At 37.7% G+C, this 22,992-nt stretch overlaps 1 protein-coding gene across 1 annotated transcript; it reads left to right on the forward strand.

The window, feature by feature from the left end:
* Nucleotides 1-602: 602 nt before the first annotated feature.
* On the forward strand, nt 603-22,992 carry mrps23 (mitochondrial ribosomal protein S23). Its single transcript, XM_042413890.1, has 5 exons — nt 603-730; nt 5,650-5,829; nt 17,453-17,530; nt 17,797-17,920; nt 22,523-22,992. Exons 1-5 carry the CDS (start codon nt 687-689, stop codon nt 22,634-22,636), a joined length of 540 nt encoding a protein of 179 aa, XP_042269824.1. The 5' UTR covers nt 603-686; the 3' UTR covers nt 22,637-22,992.

Here is a 22,992-nt window from a genome sequence, read left to right on the forward strand (position 1 = left end):
GACAGCAAAAAGAGCACTAAATATGGGACATACAATAGACATTCCGTTTGGAAAAGGAGAAGGTAAAGCACTAATTAAAAAGAAATTATTGGAACATTGGCAGAAAAAGTGGGATGAAGACAGTAAGGGCAGAACATACTATAAGATACATAAAACTGTTCAAACACAGAGTATTAAAGGAAGAAATAGAAGAGAGGAGGTAGTGCTATCCAGATTGAGATCTGATCACACTGGTTTTCTGTTAGAAAAAGTAAATTCACAAGCATGTGCACATTGTAATATAACGGAAAATGTTGAGCACATACTAATGCACTGTGTCAAATATCATGATGAAAGAATTAGGTTACAACAAAAGGTGAGAGAGACCAAACAGGGATGGGATTTGGAAGGAATACTAGGAACTAGTGGTGATAAGGTGAGGGAATATCAGAGAGAAGTATGAAAATTCTTAGTAAACATCGGATTGTTTAACAGAATTTAGTGGCAGTAAGGATTTTTATTTATTTATTTTTTTTGAGTAAGCTATTGTAAACAGGATCCCGTTCTATATACTCCGGTACGGTAGGTGGCGGTATGCACCTATAAATTCATATTGCAATCCGCCAATAAATGCGAAGAAGAAGAAGTGTTTTCCAGCAGAATCCAGCGTTGTCACAGTGCCATAACTCGGTACTAACTAAAGTCTAATGGCCGGCAGCAGACTCGAGAGGTTCGGAACTGTATTCACGCGGTAAGAGATCGGCATTTTACGCTGTTTGTGCGTCAGTTAAGCGTTCGGTAGATCAGCAGTTAATTACTGCTGGCGGCCTGAAATTATAGCACGTTAACGCTTGCTCAATTGAATGTTATCCGTAATGAAAACGTTTGTTGGTCAGCACAATGTACGCGGTTATTATTTGGAATACGCTGTGCTGTTTCATTGAGTCAACACAGGGGTGTCCAGCATTCATTTGTTGATCAAATAGGCTCCCCTGCAGATACAATGGTGTCATCAGATGGTGCTCAGCAAAGTCAGGACGTTAAATTTAAGTTCGACTGCTACTTAGGCAACACTGACTCTAATTAAACATGCTTGAAACAACTCCGGACAAATGAACCGATGGTGAATTAATGACATTAATATTGCAATTTTACAAGAGCATGAGCGCGACACAAGATGTATGGCGTGAAGATATGAAAGGCATGCGACCGTGCGTGGGTTATGGGATAAAGGTTAACACTACAGGATCTGTAGCGTCAACCTGGTATGACTCGCGCAAGCGCGGGCGGGCCCGCCATCTTGGACAGCTAGGTACGGCAACACTACTTGGACAAAGCACATGTTGTCACAACAGTGTTTGAGCCTGTTACTACACGATCAGTGTCAACCGTGGATTTCATGCGCATTTTTCACAGCTTATGAGTTATTACATAAACATGTTTGGTTCATGTAGGGATAGAGTCATTAATTCAGTAACCACCTCCATTACATTTCAAAAGATCACATAACACTCTGTGTGTGTGTGTTGTGACAGACTCAAATCCTGTAGTGACAACGTGGTTTGTCCAAGTGGTATTGCTGTACCAAGTTGTCCTAGATGGTGGACCTGCCTGCTACTCAGATGGGGTAGCTACTCCGTTTCGGTAATGACAGGGTACATCTCAAGGGGGGGGTTATTTGTTTGTTTTTTTGTATAGCAACTATTTTATAAGGCATGGAACATAAGTACAATGACAAACTCAATGTTGTACAATTCAAGTAAGGTTTCCTGTCCTGAGCGGCATCACACCTCCTATGAAAGGATATTTTCAATTAGTATATAGGGCAACTTTAACCATCAATTGCTTATATGAAGTAATAAAAAATTAGTTATTGTTGAAAAATAAAACAAAACAGACTGAAATGTCATAACATAACAGAAATATGTAAGCAGAGCAAGGTGAACCATTAGAATGATAATGAAATAAAATAAGGAACTGAGCAAAGGGCTAGAATAAATTATATTCAGACATGAGTATACTGAGGTTCCTGGCATGGGTGCTTTTGACCTTTTTTATTGAGTTGTACTAATAATTTTTGGTATGCCTTCTTTTGATCTTGCTGCCAAGACTATTGTGGAAATCTTAATATCCATAATATCCACCATTTTGGATTTATGAATTGAATACTATTGAACCTTATGGACTTAATGAAACACAGGATTTGAGTTCTTTTCTGTGATATGAAAATGTTAACCATATGATACATAGTATTTGAGCTCTTTTCTGTGATATGAGTATGTTAACTTTATGAAACACAGGAGTTTTTTGAGTTTTTGTCTGAGATATGTAAATATTAACTTGTATTTCTCTCCACAGGCTATTTGGACTCTTAGGGATAGATGAGCCACTAGGTCCCCTAGCACTCACCCTTTCCATTTAGTGATGTAGAGGGACAGCTGTAGGACCTGTAGTCCATTCTGCTTAGAGAATTTTACTCATTCTATTCAGTCAGTTGTTTACTGGATGTTATGAAGTTTAATTAGGGTAAACGTCCCTATTAAGCCCACGTACCATATAAGCCCACTTGCAACTTCTGAGTCGAATTTAAAAAAAAAACACATCATAATTTTTTTCTGTTTGATGTTTCTTCCCATGAAGCTGCTTGTTACATAAATGACACTTTTTATTGTAAGTCAATCAGATTTGTCAATATTGAGTTATCGAAGCATATGTGTGACATGTGCCTGCTGATCCCAAAAGAAGTTGCAAGAAAACTTTGGTGATTTTGGTACCCTCAGAAAATAACATTTTTTGCATATTTCTACTCCTATTTTTGGTAAATACTCAATTGTTATCAAAATTTAAGAGATTAGTGATTTGAATAAGACATATGTTAGAATATTACTTGAATCAGAAATATTGTTTCTTTTGAAATCAAAATATGAGTTTTAGCATGTGAGCAAACAGACCACATGCTGCATCAATAGAGTAGCTGCATAGTATGGTTCATTGCAATGACATAAAGCATGATAAGTATGTATAGTTTACATTTTTGTATGCAGTTCATATTATTATACTGTTAAATAGATAATAAATGTGTATGTTTATCTTTATTTATTTTTTAATTAACATTTTTATCTGGTGGGCTTAAAGGGTACGCTACCAAAAAAAATCACACTGTTTGGGGTGGATATAAATGAGTATAACTAATTATTTCTCAGCATGATCAATTAATACTCTTCATGTTATGTTAGCACACCATGTATAGATTTATTTCATATAGTTTTTTTAATGTCATGTGCATAGAATAAAAATATTCTGTCTTTTAACCATAAAGTCACTGATTTTCCCTTTAAGCCCACCTGCTCCTATTAAGCCCACTTGACTGTGTTTCAATGGGGATTTTGTCCCTTTTGACTTTTGAACCATTCCCCCCCCTAATTTTAACCTCACCTCATAAATCAGCTCAATAAATTAGATAATTAATATCCATATTTAAATATCACTGCTATTAATTAGGTCAGTTCATTCTGGACAGCCCTATATTCTATCCTAACATAAGCAATATTTTTCTAATCTTTACTTTTCAGATAAGTTTTAGTTTAAGATGAGATAATGAGCTTCAAGATGTTATGATCGATGTCTCCTCACAATGAACTGTATGTTATAATGTTACTCCACAATGAACTGAATGGTTTTAAAATGTGTTCTTACAAGGTTTTCAAACTATTAGCCTAAATGTGATTAACATTCGAAAATCAGTTAAATTTATTGTTTAATTGTAAATTACCATCCCTAGAACATTAGTGTTGAATCTGCAAGCTGTTTTTCCAGTCAGTTGGTGTTCAGAAATCTTCATAAAAACATCTTCGTACTTTCAACCAGCTGGCTGAACCAGAAATTTTGGCCAATTTCAATTTATCACACCTGTGAGTACTCAGCAGTTGTACTGAGCGAACCTGAAGAAGCTACAGGCGAAACGCGTTGTTTGCTCTTAATAAAGTCACAGTAAAGTCATACAGTGTGCGGTGGTTAATTTCGATTTTCATCTTAATATCCATATTTAGAAGAGTAATAGGTCTTAGTAGGGGTGCCACAATGAGAAAATTTTCCCGCCGGTTAATAAACTTATGACAATACTGGTATTACTGGCTGCACCAGACATTTTATAAGATAAGATATTCGTTGATGATATTCATCTGTAGAACGCTTACTTGGATCGTTAACGTTAGATTTTTAGTTTATATTCTCCCCTTACTTAAGAGTTAGTGACAGCGGGCTTCAGGCTGCTGCCAGTGGGTCATCCTCTGTGTACAACCAGTGTGCAGTGCACACAGGTGCGGAGATGAGCCAGAAGACAACCACCACTTATTAGATTTAAAGTTTTTATATTTGAATGTGGGTGCTGATATGCAAAAATGAACTAAATGGGTTTTATCTATTAAAAAGCAAAAGCAAAACGATGGTATGGGCAGTAGGCAGGTAATGTAATCGGTGTATGCCAGAACACTGTGTAACACTGATAACACCAACTACCGACATGTATTATTGACATAATACATATTTTTTCACCCAACAGGAAGTCAGCCATTTTGGATTTTGTGCGTCAATTTTCATTTTACAAACACATGTTTGAGGCCTTTAGGATGCGTGAAAACTAACGAAACTTTGCATATGTGTGGTTATAATGTGAGGTTCAGTTAGTTTCACAATTGGGCTTGGACGTGGCATATCAGCTCTATAGCGCCCCCTAATTACTTTTAGCATTTTTGAGGCTAGGGGTACCCGAAAACTCACAAAACTTTGCACATGCATCAAAAGTGGCGTAACTTGATATCTGATATGGGTCTTGGGCATGGGTGTGGCAAAATGGCTCAAAGGCACCCTCTAGAAAATTTCAAAGTCAAACCCCCTAACCCCTGTAATTTTGATGTAGATTTATGAAATTTGATAGGCAGATATACCATCTCCAGACTGAAAAAAATGCCTCTTGGAGCCATACACTAAATCCAACAGGAAGTCTGCCATTTAGAATCAAATTTGCATTTTTTTCGCAAACTGAAGCCACTGAAGCCAGGTGTTGTAACAAATAAACTTAACAAACTCCTAGAGATTTAACCCGAGCGAATTCAAATTTAGTGGATGATGTGTAAAGACCTTTTTGATGCTAAAATGTGAAGCTTTTTTATATTTCATGGAACGCCCTTGGTATGGCGTGCTAGTGAATTTTGCCCAAAATATGTTTGGGGCATTAAACAGGGAGTAGTTTTAACTCCACTTTACATCATCTGCCCCTAATGTCTCATGTTTCAGAGTGCAGGCCTGAACACATCTACAAGTCAATATTTAGGTGAAAAAAAAATGTTAGTAAAAAGGACTGAGGAGCTTGGTATAGAGTAACTAAAAAAGGTGACTTAAGTGTAATTCGTCACTGCTGACTGCAGACTATATGGCACTTACTGTTAATTGTAAGAAAAAGAGCAAAATCATGTCATTCTTAAAATCTTTATGCACTCAAGACCAACATTTTACCATTAAACGGCTTTATATACACTAGCCCTGATTTTAAAACATTAGCAGTTTGATTATTATTATTATTTCTCTCTGTGTTAATATCTGCTTGACTATTAAGTATATTGTTGTCCAATACCACTTTATTCACCAATTGTGTGATGGCATGATCAACAGGATTCGAGATCTGATGCGCTCTGGAGTCATACAGCCTGCAGAGAAACCCATCTGGTACGATGTATACAAGGCTTTTCCACCAAAAAGGGACCCACTTCATGTGAAGCAACATACCAGAGCCTGCACCCAGAAACAGGAGACTGTGCCTGAAATATTCTACAGAGAGGATGAAGTTCGAGCGTAAGTCAACAGTAGCAACAACTATTCAGTTGATAGTATTGGTGCCTCCATCCCACTAACATTGTAAATATGCATTATGTATATATTGGATCAAGTGTTTTGTCATTTGTCAGTGGTATTTTAGTGCAACATGGGCTCTTTATCACTGCTGTCCACTTTATGAGGCTTAATTTTAGACCCTCTCAATTCTGATTGTGTTGTCACAGATATACAGTACCCATCAAATATTTGGACACACTTTCCCATTCAAGGAAGAAGGGAAGGCGTGTCCAGACTTTTGACTGGTACCTTGAGTTGAAGCACAGATGCATATTGCACATCATATCTGCAATGAATGAAGGCATGAATGATTGTCACTGCAGGCATTATAAGTGGCATTTCAGAGTACAACTCAAAAGAAAATGGGTGTAGGCAATTAGACGAGATGAGTGACTGAGTTTTAAGGTTTAAAGAGGCATCATCTACGTATGCAGTAGGCACCTCACTCCTGAGGATTATGCTGAACCAGGCAGCAATTGTCTCAAACATGGAGTGGTCCCAAACCATTTTGCATGGAAAAACTTGTTGCACCACAGAAAACTGTCACCTGTTTGTCCAGTGAAAGTGTGGAAGTTAATGCTGCTCCATTGTATCATAACTGCGATGCTCACCCAGGTAGGTAACATTTGGCTGTAACTTGTACAATTATGTCTAGCTGTAGTGTAATTTACACTGCTCTTGTTATGCTACACAATTTCTAATCAGTTCTTTTTCAATCAAAGTCATTAGCTGAATCTAACTGGCTGCAAGTTAGTCTAGAAAATAATTAGCCTAAATATAGCTTCACCTAGCTTAAGCTATTACCAAATATAGGGGTGTGGGCAATATATTGAATATACTTGATGTATCACGGCTTGTTCTACGTGTGATGTAGTGACTATATCACAAACATGGAGAACAAATTGTCATGTAATCTTTTTAAGCCGCCGTTCTGAAACTTGCTTTGGCATTTCACTTCTCCCGCTCTCTCATATGGCTCTCTCCCTCTCACAGACACAAAAAGAAAAAATCTCACATACACAATGTCTTATTTATTTATTGGGGCCATGTACAGTGTTAAACATAAATGTTAAAATTTGATGTACTGTACCAGAGTTAGCTTATAGCTAATTTTCATCTGCAGTTCCTTCGGCAGGTCACAATTAAAACATATAACAAACAGTACAAAGCAAAAAACACACAAGACACATAATACAAAATACAAAGCTGCACACAATAGCACATCACATACACCTGTTGACACATGTTAACTAGAAATTAATAATGTAAGCTTGTCAAAGTAAAAGCAAGATTATTTGTGTTTATGAGAAGAACATCAGATAAAATGTAGAGTCAGTGGTTACAGAGCTGAGTAGCTTTTAGCAGACTTTACTAATTTGGTTTTGAATGTATTGATGGAACTGGAGGCTCTCATATCGTCAGGTAGGGCATTCCACTGACTTATGGCTTTTACAGAGAATGCTGACTGCCCAAATGCAGGAAATGGTATGGTACAATCTCGTATACACGATATTCTGGAAGATCCAATAGAACTTACTGAGCAAGTGTACACAAAGTCACATAGCGGAGGAAGGGCCAAGCCATTTAAAATTTTATAAACAAGGCACAAATTTGAAAATAATCTAAAATTGTCAAAGCTCAGTAAATTGTATTTCTCCTGTACCCTACGGTAATGGAAATGCATTGGCTTTTTGTCCAGAGTTTTTAGAGTTTGTTTGTATAAGGACTCAATCGGTCTTATGGCTGTTTCTCTCTCATGCATAAATATCTTAGCTGCGTCCAAAGAGAGACAGTTTTCAATATGTCTAAAATTTGCTAAGTTGTACTTTATCGTTTTGACTGTTTTTTTAAACATGTTTCTTAAAGTTCAAATTTGGATCCAGTGTCACACCAAGATTTTTAAAATCAGTGATTATGTCAATCCTTTCACCTTTGATGAGAATCAGTGTTAGGAGGTTGTACCATGGTTTTAGAGAAAAACCTTTTGTCTTGTTTACCTTTACATTCAGACATGGTTGATGAAGCTAATGTGTGATGCTTTCCAACACAGCTGTTTTTGCATTTGTGTATACAACAGTGTCATCTGCATACATTTACAGTTCTATGATGACACTGTTGAGGGAGCTCATTAATATTTAGGCTAAATAACAGGGGACCAAACACTGATCCTTGTGGAACACCTGTTGTGCACATAAGCTGAACAGTGCATCACAAACTTCAACACATTGTGTCCTATTAGATGAATATAAAGACATCCATGCCAGTGTTCTAGATGAGATTTAGAGTTTCAATTTTAAAACATCATGATTGACTGTGTTGAATTTTAGGCAGATATATAAATATAGCACCAACTACTCCTTTATCAAGTCTTGATTTAATTTGCTCTATTAAGTGCAGGGTAGCAGTTTCAGTGGAATGATTTGCTCTGAAGCCAAATTGCATACAATGTAGACCAAAATTGCTTGTATTAAGAAATGTCAGTTGCTCAATGACAACTTTCTCAGCAACATTTTAGAGTACCGGCAATATACTTACTGGTCTGTAATTACTAGCTTCAAGGCGGCCTCCAGATTTAAAAATAGGCGTGACAATGGCACATTTCTAGTCATCAGGAAAGGAGCTGTGTGTAACTTTGACAGTGTCTCTTCTAGTTATAATTGCCGTCCTTAGTGCACCATCTCTAGATTTAATTAGTTTCCATAAATTTTCATTAAACCAGAGTAAATTGTTTTTATTTTTTAGATTTGATCTATATCCTCATATTAAATATTTCCCTCATAGAGTTGATTTTGTGAGTAAAAGTATCACAGCCGTAGTCCAGATCATCAGAGGACAGTACATCATCTGAGTTAAAGCTGTTAATTTCACTGACAAATTCTTCTTGCTTAGCTCTTGGTATGCACTGAAGGATCACTGGCTTAGTTGCTGTGGTCCTAAATCTATTTTTAGTCAGTTTTCTTCTTTTTCTTTGTTGAGATTGCACTCTTTCAAGACCTCTGTGAGTTGATTATAGAGGGTGTCATCTGCAGAAGGGGGCCTATAGACACCTATTATATTAAGACATTTGTTGGGACAAGATAATTTTTATCCCAACATATTCTAACGTGTTACCCGCATTGTAAACCACACATTCACATTTGACGTTGTCCCTCACATAAAAAAGCACCCCTCCTCCTCTTCCATCATGTCTGTCTTTTCTAAAACATTGGTATCTGGGCACTCATAGGAGTTGTTTGTTTCAACCATGTTTCAGTCAGACAGAGAAAGTCCAGATTTGAGTCTGACAGAAGATGAGTTAGCTGATTGCTCTTTGCAGTGATGCTTCTGATATTAAAATGTCCACCAAATAGCCCCCTCGGTTTCAGCTTCGGGTCCCATAAGACTTTCGCATGATTGACAGTTTGGAAGGTTTTGAATAACCTCTACCTCCTCACTGCAGAGTTTCGACACAAAGTGGTGTCAGCAGCAGATTTTGTGAGAGAGACACTGGACCTGTCAAGGTCTACACAGTCCAGTAGCGAAAACTTATTCATTGAGACATCAGGCCTGGTGTTAACAAAGTGTAGTCTCTTAAGGGAGAAGCCTTGCTCAGAAAGTTGATGCTCACTCATCACCGATACTGGAGGGGTCCCAGACACACTTTGGCGCAAATCAGCACCGAAGTTCTGCAGTGCTCCAGGGGTCATTGGTCCAGGATTTATCTGAACATCTATGGAGAGCCAGAGCAGCATGAAGAGGAGACCTGCTATTCTTTGAAATGGAGTGGCAGATGACCGGTCCACTGGATCGGTGATTCGCTCTAGCACCTGGGCTTTTCCATGCTACAGGACAGAGGAACAGATTGAAAAATATCCTAGTAAATTGTGATGGAAACTCACTGTAGGAGCTTCAACTGGCCATGAGCCAGCATTTGTCCCAAGCCCAATTGCCAGGAGTGCGCAGTGGCCCAGCTGTTTCCCATCAGTGTTGTTTGCTCCGGCCAGACAGAAGCATACAGGCAATACAGCAGTGAGTACCAACAGTAGTCCAAAAAGCACTCTGTGAAACACAGCCCAGGGGTCTTATTTATAACCGTTGCGTATGCACAAAACAGGGCCTGAAAGAGGCGTACACCACTTCCCATGCAAAAGTTGTGATCTATAAAAACAAACTTGACGGGAGAATGTGTGCACCTGTATGTAAACTCTGACCCATGCATACAAACATTTTGGAGATGGGGAAATGGACGACACAGATGATGAGGTGGTGAACTGAAGCCAGATTGTATAATAATCCTCTCACACATTTAATTTCATTTAATATCAGACATTAATTATAGATCCATGTTATCATTAACATTCAAACCAGCATTGTTATCTGTACTTGGGCTTGTAGTGAGCCAACTATTCCATAAGCATCTTTCAATTAGAAAAGATATAAGCCAGCTCAGATCTTTAAGTCCGTCCAACATTTCATCAGCGTTGTCTCACCCATAGCGCAAAGGAGAGAGTCAGCTGTGGAGCAGCGCAGCAGATGCTGAAATGAATGATGTCAGCAGGTGGCAGGATTCTGCAAAGTCTGGTTGCCTTTCTCTGACATAAGCTAAGCATGAATATACTGATTCATTTTCACCTCAACCACTTTAAATAACTGATAAAATCATCATCAATTGTAGAAATCCAAGATGACATCAAATAGCTTAACTTAAATAAACGTAACTAAAAGTATTTGCAGGACAGGCAATAATAGATTTTTAATATTTCATTATACTGTGCATATATCACCAGGTTTGAGTTTAGTTTCCATGTAGTTTATGTGTGTAAAATGGCTACAGTAAACACGATTGTGTTGCAAGCGCAGATGTAAACAAGACAAAGGGTATGTTTTTCTCTAAAGCCATGGTACAACCTCCTAATGCTGATATTCTCATCAAAGATGTGAGGATTGACATCGTCACTGATTTTAAATATCTTGGTGTGACACTGGATCCAAATTTGAACTTTAAGAAACATGTTAAAAAAACAGTTATAACCATAAAGTACAACTTAGCAAATTTTAGACATATTAGAAACTGTCTCTCGTGGGATGCAGCCAAAATATTTACGTATGCTAGGGCTGTAGTCTCCTGGTCGACTGGTCGATTCGTTGGTCGATATGCTCTCGTCCGACTAAATTGTCATTGGTCGAATAATCTCCATGTTACTTTCATAAGAAGAAAAGTGCTACATCAGTAGCCTTCTAGGATTAATCCATTATTTCTTGCGGCGGAAGGGACAGACTAACAAATTACCTGTGAAAACGGGATGTATTCAAAATACCCCCGTTGTTTTCACAACTTTGAAGTCGCCCAACCTAATGAAGACTGCTGGGTCTAACTGTACTCAACGTTTACTGAGTATTTACCATGGATGTACTGAACGTACTGAATGTTTACCGAATCAGCATTTTTCTTGTAATAATATTAACGAACCCCTGCCATAGGGCAGTGCTTAGTATGTTTGCGTAGCGAGTGGGAAAGAGCGACAGGAAAGTGACAGTGGATGCGAGCGGAGCAGAGGAAAAGGTTAGCGGTAAGTTCTCAGTCTGGCAATAAATGTACAGTACAGACTCAAATGTAACAGTTAATAAATGCAAACAAGTCAGGTCTGTTGTTTCCCCAAGTGCTGGAAAAGTGAATGGGGTTAGCTCCAAAGTTAGCAACAATAGGTGAGCCTAACCTGAAGAGGCAAAACGTGAGTTCACTGTGCACTCTGTTCCGTTACACCCCCCCACCCCCCCCCCCCCCCCAACCGCAACTAATTGATTAGTTGAAGATTATCTACGATTTCAGTTGACCAAGATTTTCTTTGGTTGACTACAGCCCTAACGTATGCTATGATTCTTTCCCATATGTCTTATTGCATCACATGTTGGGGGCAGGTTGGAGAAACAGCCATAAAACTTTAGTCCTTATACAAACAAACTCTAAAAACTCTGGACAAAAAGCCAATTCATTCCCATCACTGTAGGGTACTGGAGAAATACAATTTACTGAGCCTTGACAATTTTAGATTATTCTCAAATTTGTGCCATGTTTATAAAATTTTAAATGGTTTGGCCCCTCCTCCACTATGTGAGTTTGTGTACACTCACTCAGTAAGTTCTATTAGATCCTCCAGAATATCCTCTATACAAGATTGTACCATACCATTTCGTCGCACTGCATTTGGGCAGTCAGTTTTCTCTGTGAAAGCAACAACTCGGTGGAATGCCCTACCTGATGATATGAAGAACTGTATTTCAATCTATACATTCAAGGCCAAATTAAAAAATCTACTAAAGACCAATCAGCTGTGTGACCACTGAGTCTAGTTTACATTATTAATTTCTAATTGACATTGTGGTTGTATGTGATGTGCTGTTGTGTGTAGCTTTGTATTTTGTATGGAGTGTTCTTTGTGTTTTTTTGTTGTTGTTGTTGGGTTTTTTTGTTTTTTTTTGCTTTGTACTGTTTGTTGTTGTGCTGTTGTGTGTTTTGATTGCGGGGGACTACGGATGCAAATTAGCTTCGAGCTAACTTGAAGTGCATCTTTAATGTTTAAAACCGCACACTGTCCCAATCAATAAATCAAATCAATTCAAAGAATGTATTTTAATACCCCATTTTCGTGGAATTAAATGTGTGAAAGCACAGGATGGATTAAAAAATATAATTTAAGAAGGCCACTCGGACAAGGATTTATTAAAAATTACTATTTATTTGTATGAAGAAGGAAAAATCAAATTTGCTATGAATTCTTGAGGAATTGTGATTGATTTATAATTTTGGTCTTGGCCTAATGTCTGTTGAAAGGACGACAATTTTTCAAGTCAGAGCACAAGGCTCTGAAACCCCTTGCGGAATCTACTGATGCTCTATCAGGTGAGGACTACATCAGTGTCTTTTGTCAAGCCTGTGCTTCATCTCTGCTACTCCAGCGTCTTGGCAATTCAGGGAGATGATACTCCACTCACCCAGTCTATCAAAGTCTCCATCCTGGATTAACTGAGGGAGAAATTTGCTGATCCCGGATCCCAGGTTCAGAACAACATATATTGTAGAAGAAAAGGTGGAGGAAAACAAGTGCAGAGCCATGTCAGAGATGGAGCCAGAGCCAATGCTGTCTGACCAGGGCACAGCTCAGTCAGCTGCCTCACAGCCTTATGAAGCACCAACAGTAACAGAGCTTGAGCAACCTAAAAAGAAAACCCTCGGACACTTCTTCAAAAGGGCAACAACATCCTCTGCTACACCATCACAGAGAGAGAGAGCGGATTAAAAACAGAGTTATCTGCCTACTTGCATTCAACTGGTGCTGACAGTGACTCAGATCCCCTGCAGTAGTAGAAGGAAACATTCCCAAACCTGAAAAATTTGGCAAAAAAGTATGTGTGTGCCTGCCACCAGTTGCCTACTGGGAAGGGTATTTAGTAGCCAGAAGACATTGATAGGCCTGTGTTTTTGGCACAAAACCTCTAGATGACCTGTTGGTACTGACTGGTTGTCACAAACACACACACACATAAACACACACACTCAGACTCCTGTCCTGTGATGTGACTGTTATTGTTGTACAGAGTGGTTTGTCACAATGACAGTCTGGACCTCTGCCTCTATGGTTCACACAGTATGCTATTTTTATTTTACCATTTTTTTTTTAAATTACCTGTTGTTACAAACATCATGCACAAAAAGTGCATTTTAATTTATGATGTTTTGAAATGTCCTTCTCAGGGTTTCTTGTTGAATGCACTTTCTGTTGCTTTGAATGCTGTTTGTTAAGGGTTAAGTCCACAGCATGTAGGCCTACATCAGTCCATTATTTATTTTCATTTAACAGCTGTTAAAAGCATATGTGTGCAATTGCCTGGTTTGAATAAATACTGTTTTGTTAAATTTAACTTGATTGTGAGTGCCCCCTTTTTGCTTGAAAGTTTAAAATTGTTCTAATAGAAACCACTAATGAAGATATAGTAAACAATGTTTTAATGCAGACATACAGGTGGGTGAAAAATGAAAAGAAAAACGGGTACAGGTCTGAATGATTGACCTTCACAGTGAGGGGATCCAGTGGCTCTGTTATGATGTGGAGGGCATTTTGCTGGCTTGTTTTGGGTCCTTGTGTCTCCTTAGAGGGATGGGGCACTGCAAATCAATACAAAGTTGTTCTGAGTTATCACCTTTATCCTATGATGAAATATTTCTATGCTCATGGGAGTGGTCTCTTACAGTATGACAATGCCCCCATCCATAGGGCATGAGGGGGTCAATGAATGAATGAAGAATGGTGTTCATCCCTCCAGTAGAGTTCCAGAGACTTGTAGAATCATTGCCAAGGCGCACTGAAGGTGTTCTGGCGACATGTGGTGGGCCAGCACCTCACTAAGACACTTAATGTTGATTTTTCCTTTAATTTCTCATCCGTATATGTTGCAGGGACTACTAGAATCATCATATTGGTGTAATTGTAAGCACCAAAGGGTTAAATCAAGCATTTTTGAAGTGCTTTAGAGGAGATTTCAAAATATCGAGATGTATATCATGTACCGCGATATAGCCTAAAAATATTGAAATATTATTCATAGGCTATATCGCCCAGCCCTACCCAATATGTAATTTTAGTGATATGCGTAAGGTGTAATGGAATTAAATCTCCTTGCCTGATATGCAACATGTACAAGAGAGTGATAAACATGATAAAACCGCAGGGGAGTAGGTTAATTTACAGTTCTTCTGTCCTAATGGTTCGATTGCATTTGTAACAGCTGTGTTTGGACTGAGGCTCTGTCAAGAGCAACCTCTGTGCAGTCCAGTGTGACTGACTTTAGGACAGTTTTTCTGTTCATCCTGTTGAGTATGGAGGAGAACACTAAGATGTGCTCAGCTGATGTGGGCGCTGCCTGTGCTGAGGCTCTCGTTGCATAATATAAGTAGGTTGAAAGTTGGTTACATGAACACACCGCTGTATTTAGCTGCTGGTTGCATGGACACACCACTGCTGTATTTAGCTGCTATATTCAGTTAAAATGTTTAGTAGGCCTCTACATTTAAGGCTAGTTTCATCAATTATTCTGTATTTTCTCTGGTGAGGATTATGAATGGTGTTGCTGTCTAACTATCAGAAATTAGGGTACTAACTGGACTGGATGACACTGGATTAAATTTAAGACTTGAAAGCCAAAGTTCCCATCAGAAGAAGTATCAAGATCTTTTGAGAGTCAGTTGCACCATCTGCCTCTCTGCACTGGATCAAACCTAAGAGGATAGGTGATGAAACTGGCCCTGACCCTTGTCCTCCTCGCAGTATGCCATTAGCAAGTGAGTTGTTCATGTGTTGTATGCTGTTGGCATGAAGGAGCAGCTCATTACCGACAGTCAGCTGAGTGACTGTAACCTGGGCCAACTATTTTATTCACCATTCTGTCCTCCATTCCCATGTGTATAAGTAGGGAAAAGTTAAAATCATCCATGCCTTTGAGATTTAAAAAATCTTGTCATCCCTGACAATGCAATCAGAAACTTTCTCAAATTATTAGAACAAAATGACACTGAAAAGACTGAACGGAGTGGCTGCCTGTGGTTTGGTCACCTTCATCTCGCCCTTGTACACTGGTTGCATCTCTGATGAGAAAGTTACACAAATTAGTGGAATCCTTACCTCGCTGGAGGTAGAAGATGACATCATAGCCAACAAAGGGTTCCTCAGTCAGTACCTCCTTGCTGATGTTGGAGCAGGACTCATCATTCCACCATTCAAGCATGGAGTTCAATTCACAAAAGAGGACACAGAACACACACAGGCCTTTGCCCAACTAAGAATTACAGTGGATAGAGTTAAAGTGAGAGTGGGGAGTCTTTCCAAATCTGGGACTCCCCATGCCACTCACTCTAATAGGAAATTATTAATAATTTCCTATTAGAGTGAGTGGCATAATATACACACACATAAAAGCTTTTTCAGCAAATTTGTGAAGAATGCTAAACCTACTTTTGTTAATGCTCTGGTTTGTCAACTCAGGAACACCAGGTTGGTGTCAAAAGATTTTTAGGAATAAGTTTGGCAATTTTTATTGTGCATATTTTTAATATTGTATGTTCTTTGCCAAACATAAGACTGTGTTTTTTGTCATTTTTGGAAATACAGTTTATCTCGCCAAAAGTTTTTGTTTTGAATTGGGTTCACACCCTTGATGTGATCCAGATCTGAGTAACACTGTTGCTAGGTAGCACGCTGTCTGCTTGAAACATTCATACAATGCATGAATAAATAACTTAAGTGGAGTGCTGTCCTACTTCTGAAGATCGACCATCTTGGCAACTTGGAACCATAAATTTGCTGTAACTTATAGTCAATTACAGTCTGTCACTATATTTTTTTTGCAAAAACAGTTCACAAAAACTGAGATTTGGTCAAAGGCTACCAAATTGATTCACAGATTGTTTAGATTCCGGCATGGTTCCGATCAAGCATTTCTGGCCCTGATCCCAATTGAGGTATCTGCTGATAAAGAATCTGATCAGATAGATAGATTTGCATAACAGCTGAAGATGTCTCACTCTGTTGGAGTTGTTGGAACTACAGGCACACTCACAAATGGAGTGTACAGACACACAAACCCAACAATAGGCAAGTTTAATTTTGGCCTGTCATAAAGATATTCACAGAATTAATGTTATTAAGTGACAGCTGATATGATCTGCTGCTGCTGACGTTTCTCATTTTAACTGGTGAAAGAGATGGTCAGCACCGGCTAAAAATAAGAAGCTGTGAGTTGAATGTTTTGTACTTGTGCTACTCTTTGCCGCTGGAGAGTTGAGGTCAACACACATCATCGGTATATGACATCCATCAAAACACCCATTGTTTATGATGCCCGCACACCTGTGGCAGATAAAGACTTTCAGCCCACAGTGTTTTAATGATTGCATCTGCCTTACAAGCAACTACTCTCTTGAGACTGAAAATGTTATCACTGTTATTAGTCTTTGGAGCTGTAAACAAACTCTGGTAACTATTACCTTCGGGGCGAAGGAACATGTCACCCAGTGCAGTGGTGTGGCTCACTGATGTGTTTTTAATAGTCTATGGACATGAATGGAGGTCTACAGTGAATACAAATATGATATATCAAACTTCGGAAAGGCTTGTAAACAGGATGAGTTCATTGTTGGTTTGGCTCTGCACATGAGATTTGTCTGTCTAAAGCCTGAAGTGGCAGTGCTGCTGGAGAACAGTGGCCAGTTGGAAAGTAATGATATCAAGAAAGAATAGTGATTAAGTTCTCTCACAAACTTAATCATCATCAGTGCTGACATACTTGCTGAAGAAGCGGATTTTTGACAAAATGATTATTCTAATGATTGTTAATTCTGTCATTCTTTATTCACTAGTTTCATCACCATGTAATCTATGATTTACAGTAATATGTTTATGTAATGTAAAATAAATTTGCTTTTTTTGAACTAATCTGCTTTTACAGAAAAACAAACGTTTGGATGGCAGTCAGCTGTTGTTGCTCATGTCAGCATTTAAAGGTATTAGATGTTTTTGTAGGCTCCACTCACCCATAACTGTCTCCCTTTCAGGAAGTTCTATGACCACTATGGGACGGGTCCTCGGCCTCTTGATCTATTCAAATCAAACTTTGTTTCTACAAGTCAGAGGTATTTTTTCCACCTCACAAACTGCAGTTTTATGAGAAAAAATGATATACAAGTTGAAAGCAACTGATAAATGGGAAGAGGGAATTCAAATTTCAAGTGTGATCTAAATAATGTAGTCCGTGTATTGGTTTTGTAATGCCAGGTTCTGTAGTGGTTGCACACAAAATGTAAGGTTGAACAAAAAATTACTTACTGTATGTTGCAAAATACATTAAACATCTCTATGTCAATATTACAAATTGTTTTTCTTTACTTTGATCCTGCAGGTTTGCAGACAAGTATGCAGAGTTAAAGAGCCAGAGCAGGTTGGATGACTCTGCCCTGTTTGAGGAGACTGTGAAAGCTTTACTCACAGAGAAGATAGTGCTGAGAAGGAGAGGAGCTCCAGTGGTAAGGGTTTTGCTCTTTGAATCAGTCAAAGAGCTGCAGATTCCAACCTCATGTTCCAACCTCAACAACACAGTGTAACAGCATAGCTCACTGCCATTTAGAGTGTCTCAGAATGACCAAACTGCAAACCTGTGGTAGTTTTTATTGAACTGCCAACTTTTCCACCTCAGCCAAGTGTAGGAAGGTTTTTTGTCAAATACAGAAATTCCTATACACTACTTAACATTCAAAATATGCATACGTACAGGAAATGTCCATGCAGTTAGGTCAAGCTATCTATTTAATCAATGCTCAGTGAGCCTTGAATGTATTAATGTATTGAAATTAAATTAAAAGACACAGCCTTCCGTCTACACCAACAACTATGTCTTCAAGTAAACTGTCATCTTGTGAAAACACTTAACAATTTGTGCTTGACCAGGGCCCTGTTCTTTATTTTTGGGTAACCAGGTATGTTAGACCCACAAACATAACAACATCCCACAAACATAATAAACCACAAACGTAATACAATTCTGCAGCTTTTAATGTAATAAGCCCACTAACGTAATAAATCTCCCACAAACATAATAACAGTTGCCTACCTCGAACATAATACGTCAATTCCTGCAAACGTAATATCTATCATGTTTGCAGGGATTTGTTACGTTTGTGAGAAGGTGAAAATCTCTCTTTCAAAATTGTAAGAACTTCCCACAAATGTAATAAACCACTAATGTAATCAAAATCCACAGCTTATACAAGTTGCAAACACCAAATGTCTTTAACAGCCAATGACATTTTATTCCCATATGTTCTTGTCCTTTATATTCTTGGGTATTTAGACTGTGTATAGAAACAAGTAATAAATCCCAATCATATTTATTCCAGATTTCCTCAAGGTTTTACTACAAAGACAAGTGCCAAAAAACACAGGATGGGCAAAAACATTGTCATGTCACTTTTGTAATGAAAGCTTTATAACCAATCATAGTAACCCTTCAGTATGAATTTGCTCAACAATTAAAATATTTACAAGTAAACAACACAAAGTATTGTTTTAGTAACAAGAGGTCTGTAATAACTGGATATTATTTATCATCACTAAACACACTAGTAGCCTATGTTTGAACGGTAGAAGTAGAAGATGGTAGAAGTATGCACACACAAATATATGGTATAAATATCTAACCACACTGAATGTGTACAATAATTTTAAGTCTAATTTTAATTGGTCAATCAAGTCAATAGTATTTTATTTCATAATTATGATCGCTGAGTTTAGGCAATACACCGCTACTGTTAGCATTCACTTAGCATTTGCCTGTCATGTTTGCTAATTGGTCATATTGCTAATAAAATTATTTTCAATTCACTATCAATATTTCATCTGAATGTATTAATTTTGTAAGAAATGTAACCCTTCTCATCAGGGTCCTAAAGACCTTATCTAGGTTTATTTTATGATGGTGATTATATACTCTAACTGTATAACTGGGAACTGATGTTCTCCATTTAGCAGAGGTAGGGGACATGGGTCACATGATTTGACTCAAGTGAAACTTCAGTCTCAAATTTGATGATTTGCATGAACATAAATAACAGAAGACTCATTCATTGACTAGACTAAGACTTGTGACTGATGACCTGAAAGGAATTACATTTTATTTATTTATTTATTTAGCTTAGCTTATCACTAAGGGCTACACGGTCGAGTGACAACAACACTATTTAGAGAATTACCTAAAAGACACCTTCCCTGGATCTATGTCAGATATCCATTGCCTGAATATATTGATATAGAAAAAAATCAGTGTTATGAAACCGTACAAGCTGGTCAAAACTAGCCAGAACTGTGGTTTTACACAACTATCAAATAATTATTTCAAACAGTAATAGGTGGATGAGAGCTTGGATGACATTTAAGTTAAAGACTTCTATTTAAAGTAAATGTATAATATAATTTATCCTTTTCTTTTGTCTGGGAAATTTTCAGTTAGGTACAGGGGAATTCAGATTCTTTCCTGCATTCACTGACATAAATTTAAGTTCACCTGATGTCAGTCATTAATTGTCTGCAAACCCATAATTTTCAGTCTTAAGACTGTCTCAAATCTTTAGAAATGTTTTGTTTTCATTATTTCAAAGAATGAAAGACTGTTCTAAATATCCTTCTAGTTTTTGGCTTTTTGGATTTAAATGGTTCAAACATAGGCAACTGTTGTGTTTAGAGGGATACTCCACTCAAAACTTTAGTCTACCTCATTTTCACTCTCTTTTGGACCCAATATACTCATCCAGATTTTTAGAATTATTTATTCTTTCTAAAAATTGAAGAGTCTATTCATTGTTAGTAAAAAGTTAGCATGTCAAAGTTACATATCTTTATGAATAAACAGAAATGAAAATGAGGTAGAATCATGTTCTGGGTGGAGTATCCCTTTAATGAGGATACATAATATCCAGCTGTTAGTGACAATCAATACTTTACATTATTTACTTGTGCATAGTTTAATTGTATAGCAGGTGAGTTTGTACTGAAACTTTTTATAGGGTTAAGTATGTTTGGTGTAATTCTTTCATTGCTAGAGTGACATGATAATGTTTTTGCCACTCTGAGATTTTTTTTTTACAGTTGGCTTTGTAATAAAACCTGGAATAAATCTGGAATTAATGTGAAGGGGTTTAATTGCAACAGCACTGCATCTGTCTGAACAGGCAAGAACTTACCGGACAAGAATGAGGGAAGAATATGTCATTGGCTGTTGAAGACATATAGAGTTAGCAACATGTATAAACTGCAGATTTTTTAACATATTATTGGTTTATTATGTTTGTCTGAAGTTATTACAGTTTTGAAAGCTAAAGATTCACTTTCCCGCAAACATAACAAATTCCATAATAGTTATTCCGTTTGCGGAAAATGACGTATTACGTTTGTGGTAAACTTATGTTACTGGGATTATTACATTAAAAGCTGCAGATTTGTATAACAGTTGTGGTTTATTACGTTTGTGGGATGTTGTCACGTTTGTGAGTGTAACACAGGTTATCCAGATTAAAATGTTGATTTCATGAGTCTGGATTCTTTTGTTCTTCGAAGCTGGAACTGTTGTCAACTGTTGTCAAAGCAACGAGTCCTTAAACCCAAACCTGCTAAACTGCAGGCTTAGTGACAATTAGCTGGATTATGAATAAGACGTTTTAGGGTGAACCCCAAACACGAACTCATTTTCAGATATTACCAGTGACACTGGTAATATCTGATTAACAGTGATGAAAGTGTGGAAACAGTAGAATCATTGTGGAGCACAATGTAGAACAAAATAACAGCAGTAACAATGTAGGTGCACATATAAGATGAGACTCATGTCTCATCTTATGAGACATGCCCTAGTGCATGCTGGGAGGGTTCCCAACACACATACCTCATTTAATAGCAATCACATGATCAGAACTCAACCAATCATATGAATGCTGATCATGGCTTCGACACTACTCATTTTCCCTTTGATATTCGAGATAACTTCATCCAGGAATCAATTCTCAGACTGCATAGAACCAAATTAACTGGATGCGTATTCACAGAATTATTTTTAGCCTGATAACAGCATGTTAGCCTGAATTAGTCAAGCAACATTTGAAGAACAGGCACCTGAACTCTGGATGATCAGTTTAGACTTCTCCTATGAGGTTCCAGAACAGATAGCTGTATCATATTATGCTAGGTTTGAATATTGATATTGAGATTTCAGTATTAAGTGGCAATTATCATCAGAATCTGCTCCCGTTTTTCAGAGATTTTTGACATGGGTCTGCACATGTACTTAAACAAAGACAATGTTACAAACTTCATTAACACTACCACACAACTGTCAGAGATATAGTCCAACCTTGAAACACCATTATTTCAGCAATATACTGTAACAAATACAACTTTTTAGCTGTAGTGCTTGTCAGTTTAGTGTTCAGCTGTGTGGCATAATATTTTTAGAATAAGTGTTAACGAAGCAAATTGCAAAACCTGTAAACAAAAATTATGCAGATGTTTCAGCTGTTTAATCAGACCTCCAGGATGGAGTACAGATCGACGTTCAGCAGGTGGAGCATTGCCCTGACGTTCAACTAAACATCCAACAACAACGCTCCCACTCATCAAACCAAATAAATAACCTATATCACTAGGTTTTCTCTCTCTGCCACTTTCCACTAGTCTTGTCAGGTTACAAATAGTTAAAATATTACAATTATGATAATAATAATAGCCTTATCATAACAGTAATAATGATACATAGTGAAGTGAAAACAAAATGGCAATACATTGAGATTATCAGACTAACTCCACAAAGTAATAACCTCAGTTCAGCACTATACACAGCGACGTAACCATTCACAGGTATTAAAACTAATGAAATTAAGATATTATGCTGAAAAACAGCTGATTCAAATTCTGTGTAGTTGGCAGTTTATTTTTCCGAAAAAGAGGTGTTTTGTTCTGTTACCACACGAAATAACACCATTTAATGATTAATTATCTACAGCTCTGTGTTTAAAATCAAACTTAATTCATGGCTAGATATCTCAAGAATCCTAAGAAAAGAGAGTTCTGCTTTTATCCTGCAGGTGTCAGCAGAGTCCAGGGATCCAGTGCTCAAGCTGAAGTTAACAGACATGTTGACAGAGCAGCAGTCAGTCTGTGTTGACAGCAAGGGGACAACGGAACACACCACACCATAGAACTCATTAGCTTCTCTGCTGTTTCACCAGCTTTTAGAAGCTGTAGTTCTATTTTTGCTCCTCCTATGAAGTTGACGGTCATCTGTGGAAAACTGCTTCATTTCAACCACCAAGTCATGACATGCCTGTAAGGGGTCTCTTCAGGATCTGCCCTGTGGACTGTTTGCATGCCAGCTTCAGGTTACCTAAACTTATGTCACTTAGATGTAAATGACCACAGTGCACTGCACCAACACCATAATGTTTTCATTAAATGATCAAAAGTGCAACAAACCCTGAGTCCTCATTATAATGGCGAAGTATGTAACTGTGTGGAAATGAAATTTGAAATTAAAGAGGAATTTCACCACTGGAAA

This window comes from Thunnus maccoyii, chromosome 6 (genome assembly GCF_910596095.1).
Source record: "Thunnus maccoyii chromosome 6, fThuMac1.1, whole genome shotgun sequence".
Classification (NCBI taxonomy): domain Eukaryota; kingdom Metazoa; phylum Chordata; class Actinopteri; order Scombriformes; family Scombridae; genus Thunnus; species Thunnus maccoyii.

Coding starts and splice junctions, on each gene's coding strand:
- mrps23 (XM_042413890.1), top strand. CDS start 687: ATGGCCGGCAGCAGACTCGAGAGGTTCGGAACTGTATTCACGCG. Junction 731..5,649: donor TTCGGAACTGTATTCACGCG/GTAAGAGATCGG, acceptor CATGATCAACAG/GATTCGAGATCTGATGCGCT. Junction 17,921..22,522: donor GAAGGAGAGGAGCTCCAGTG/GTAAGGGTTTTG, acceptor TTTATCCTGCAG/GTGTCAGCAGAGTCCAGGGA.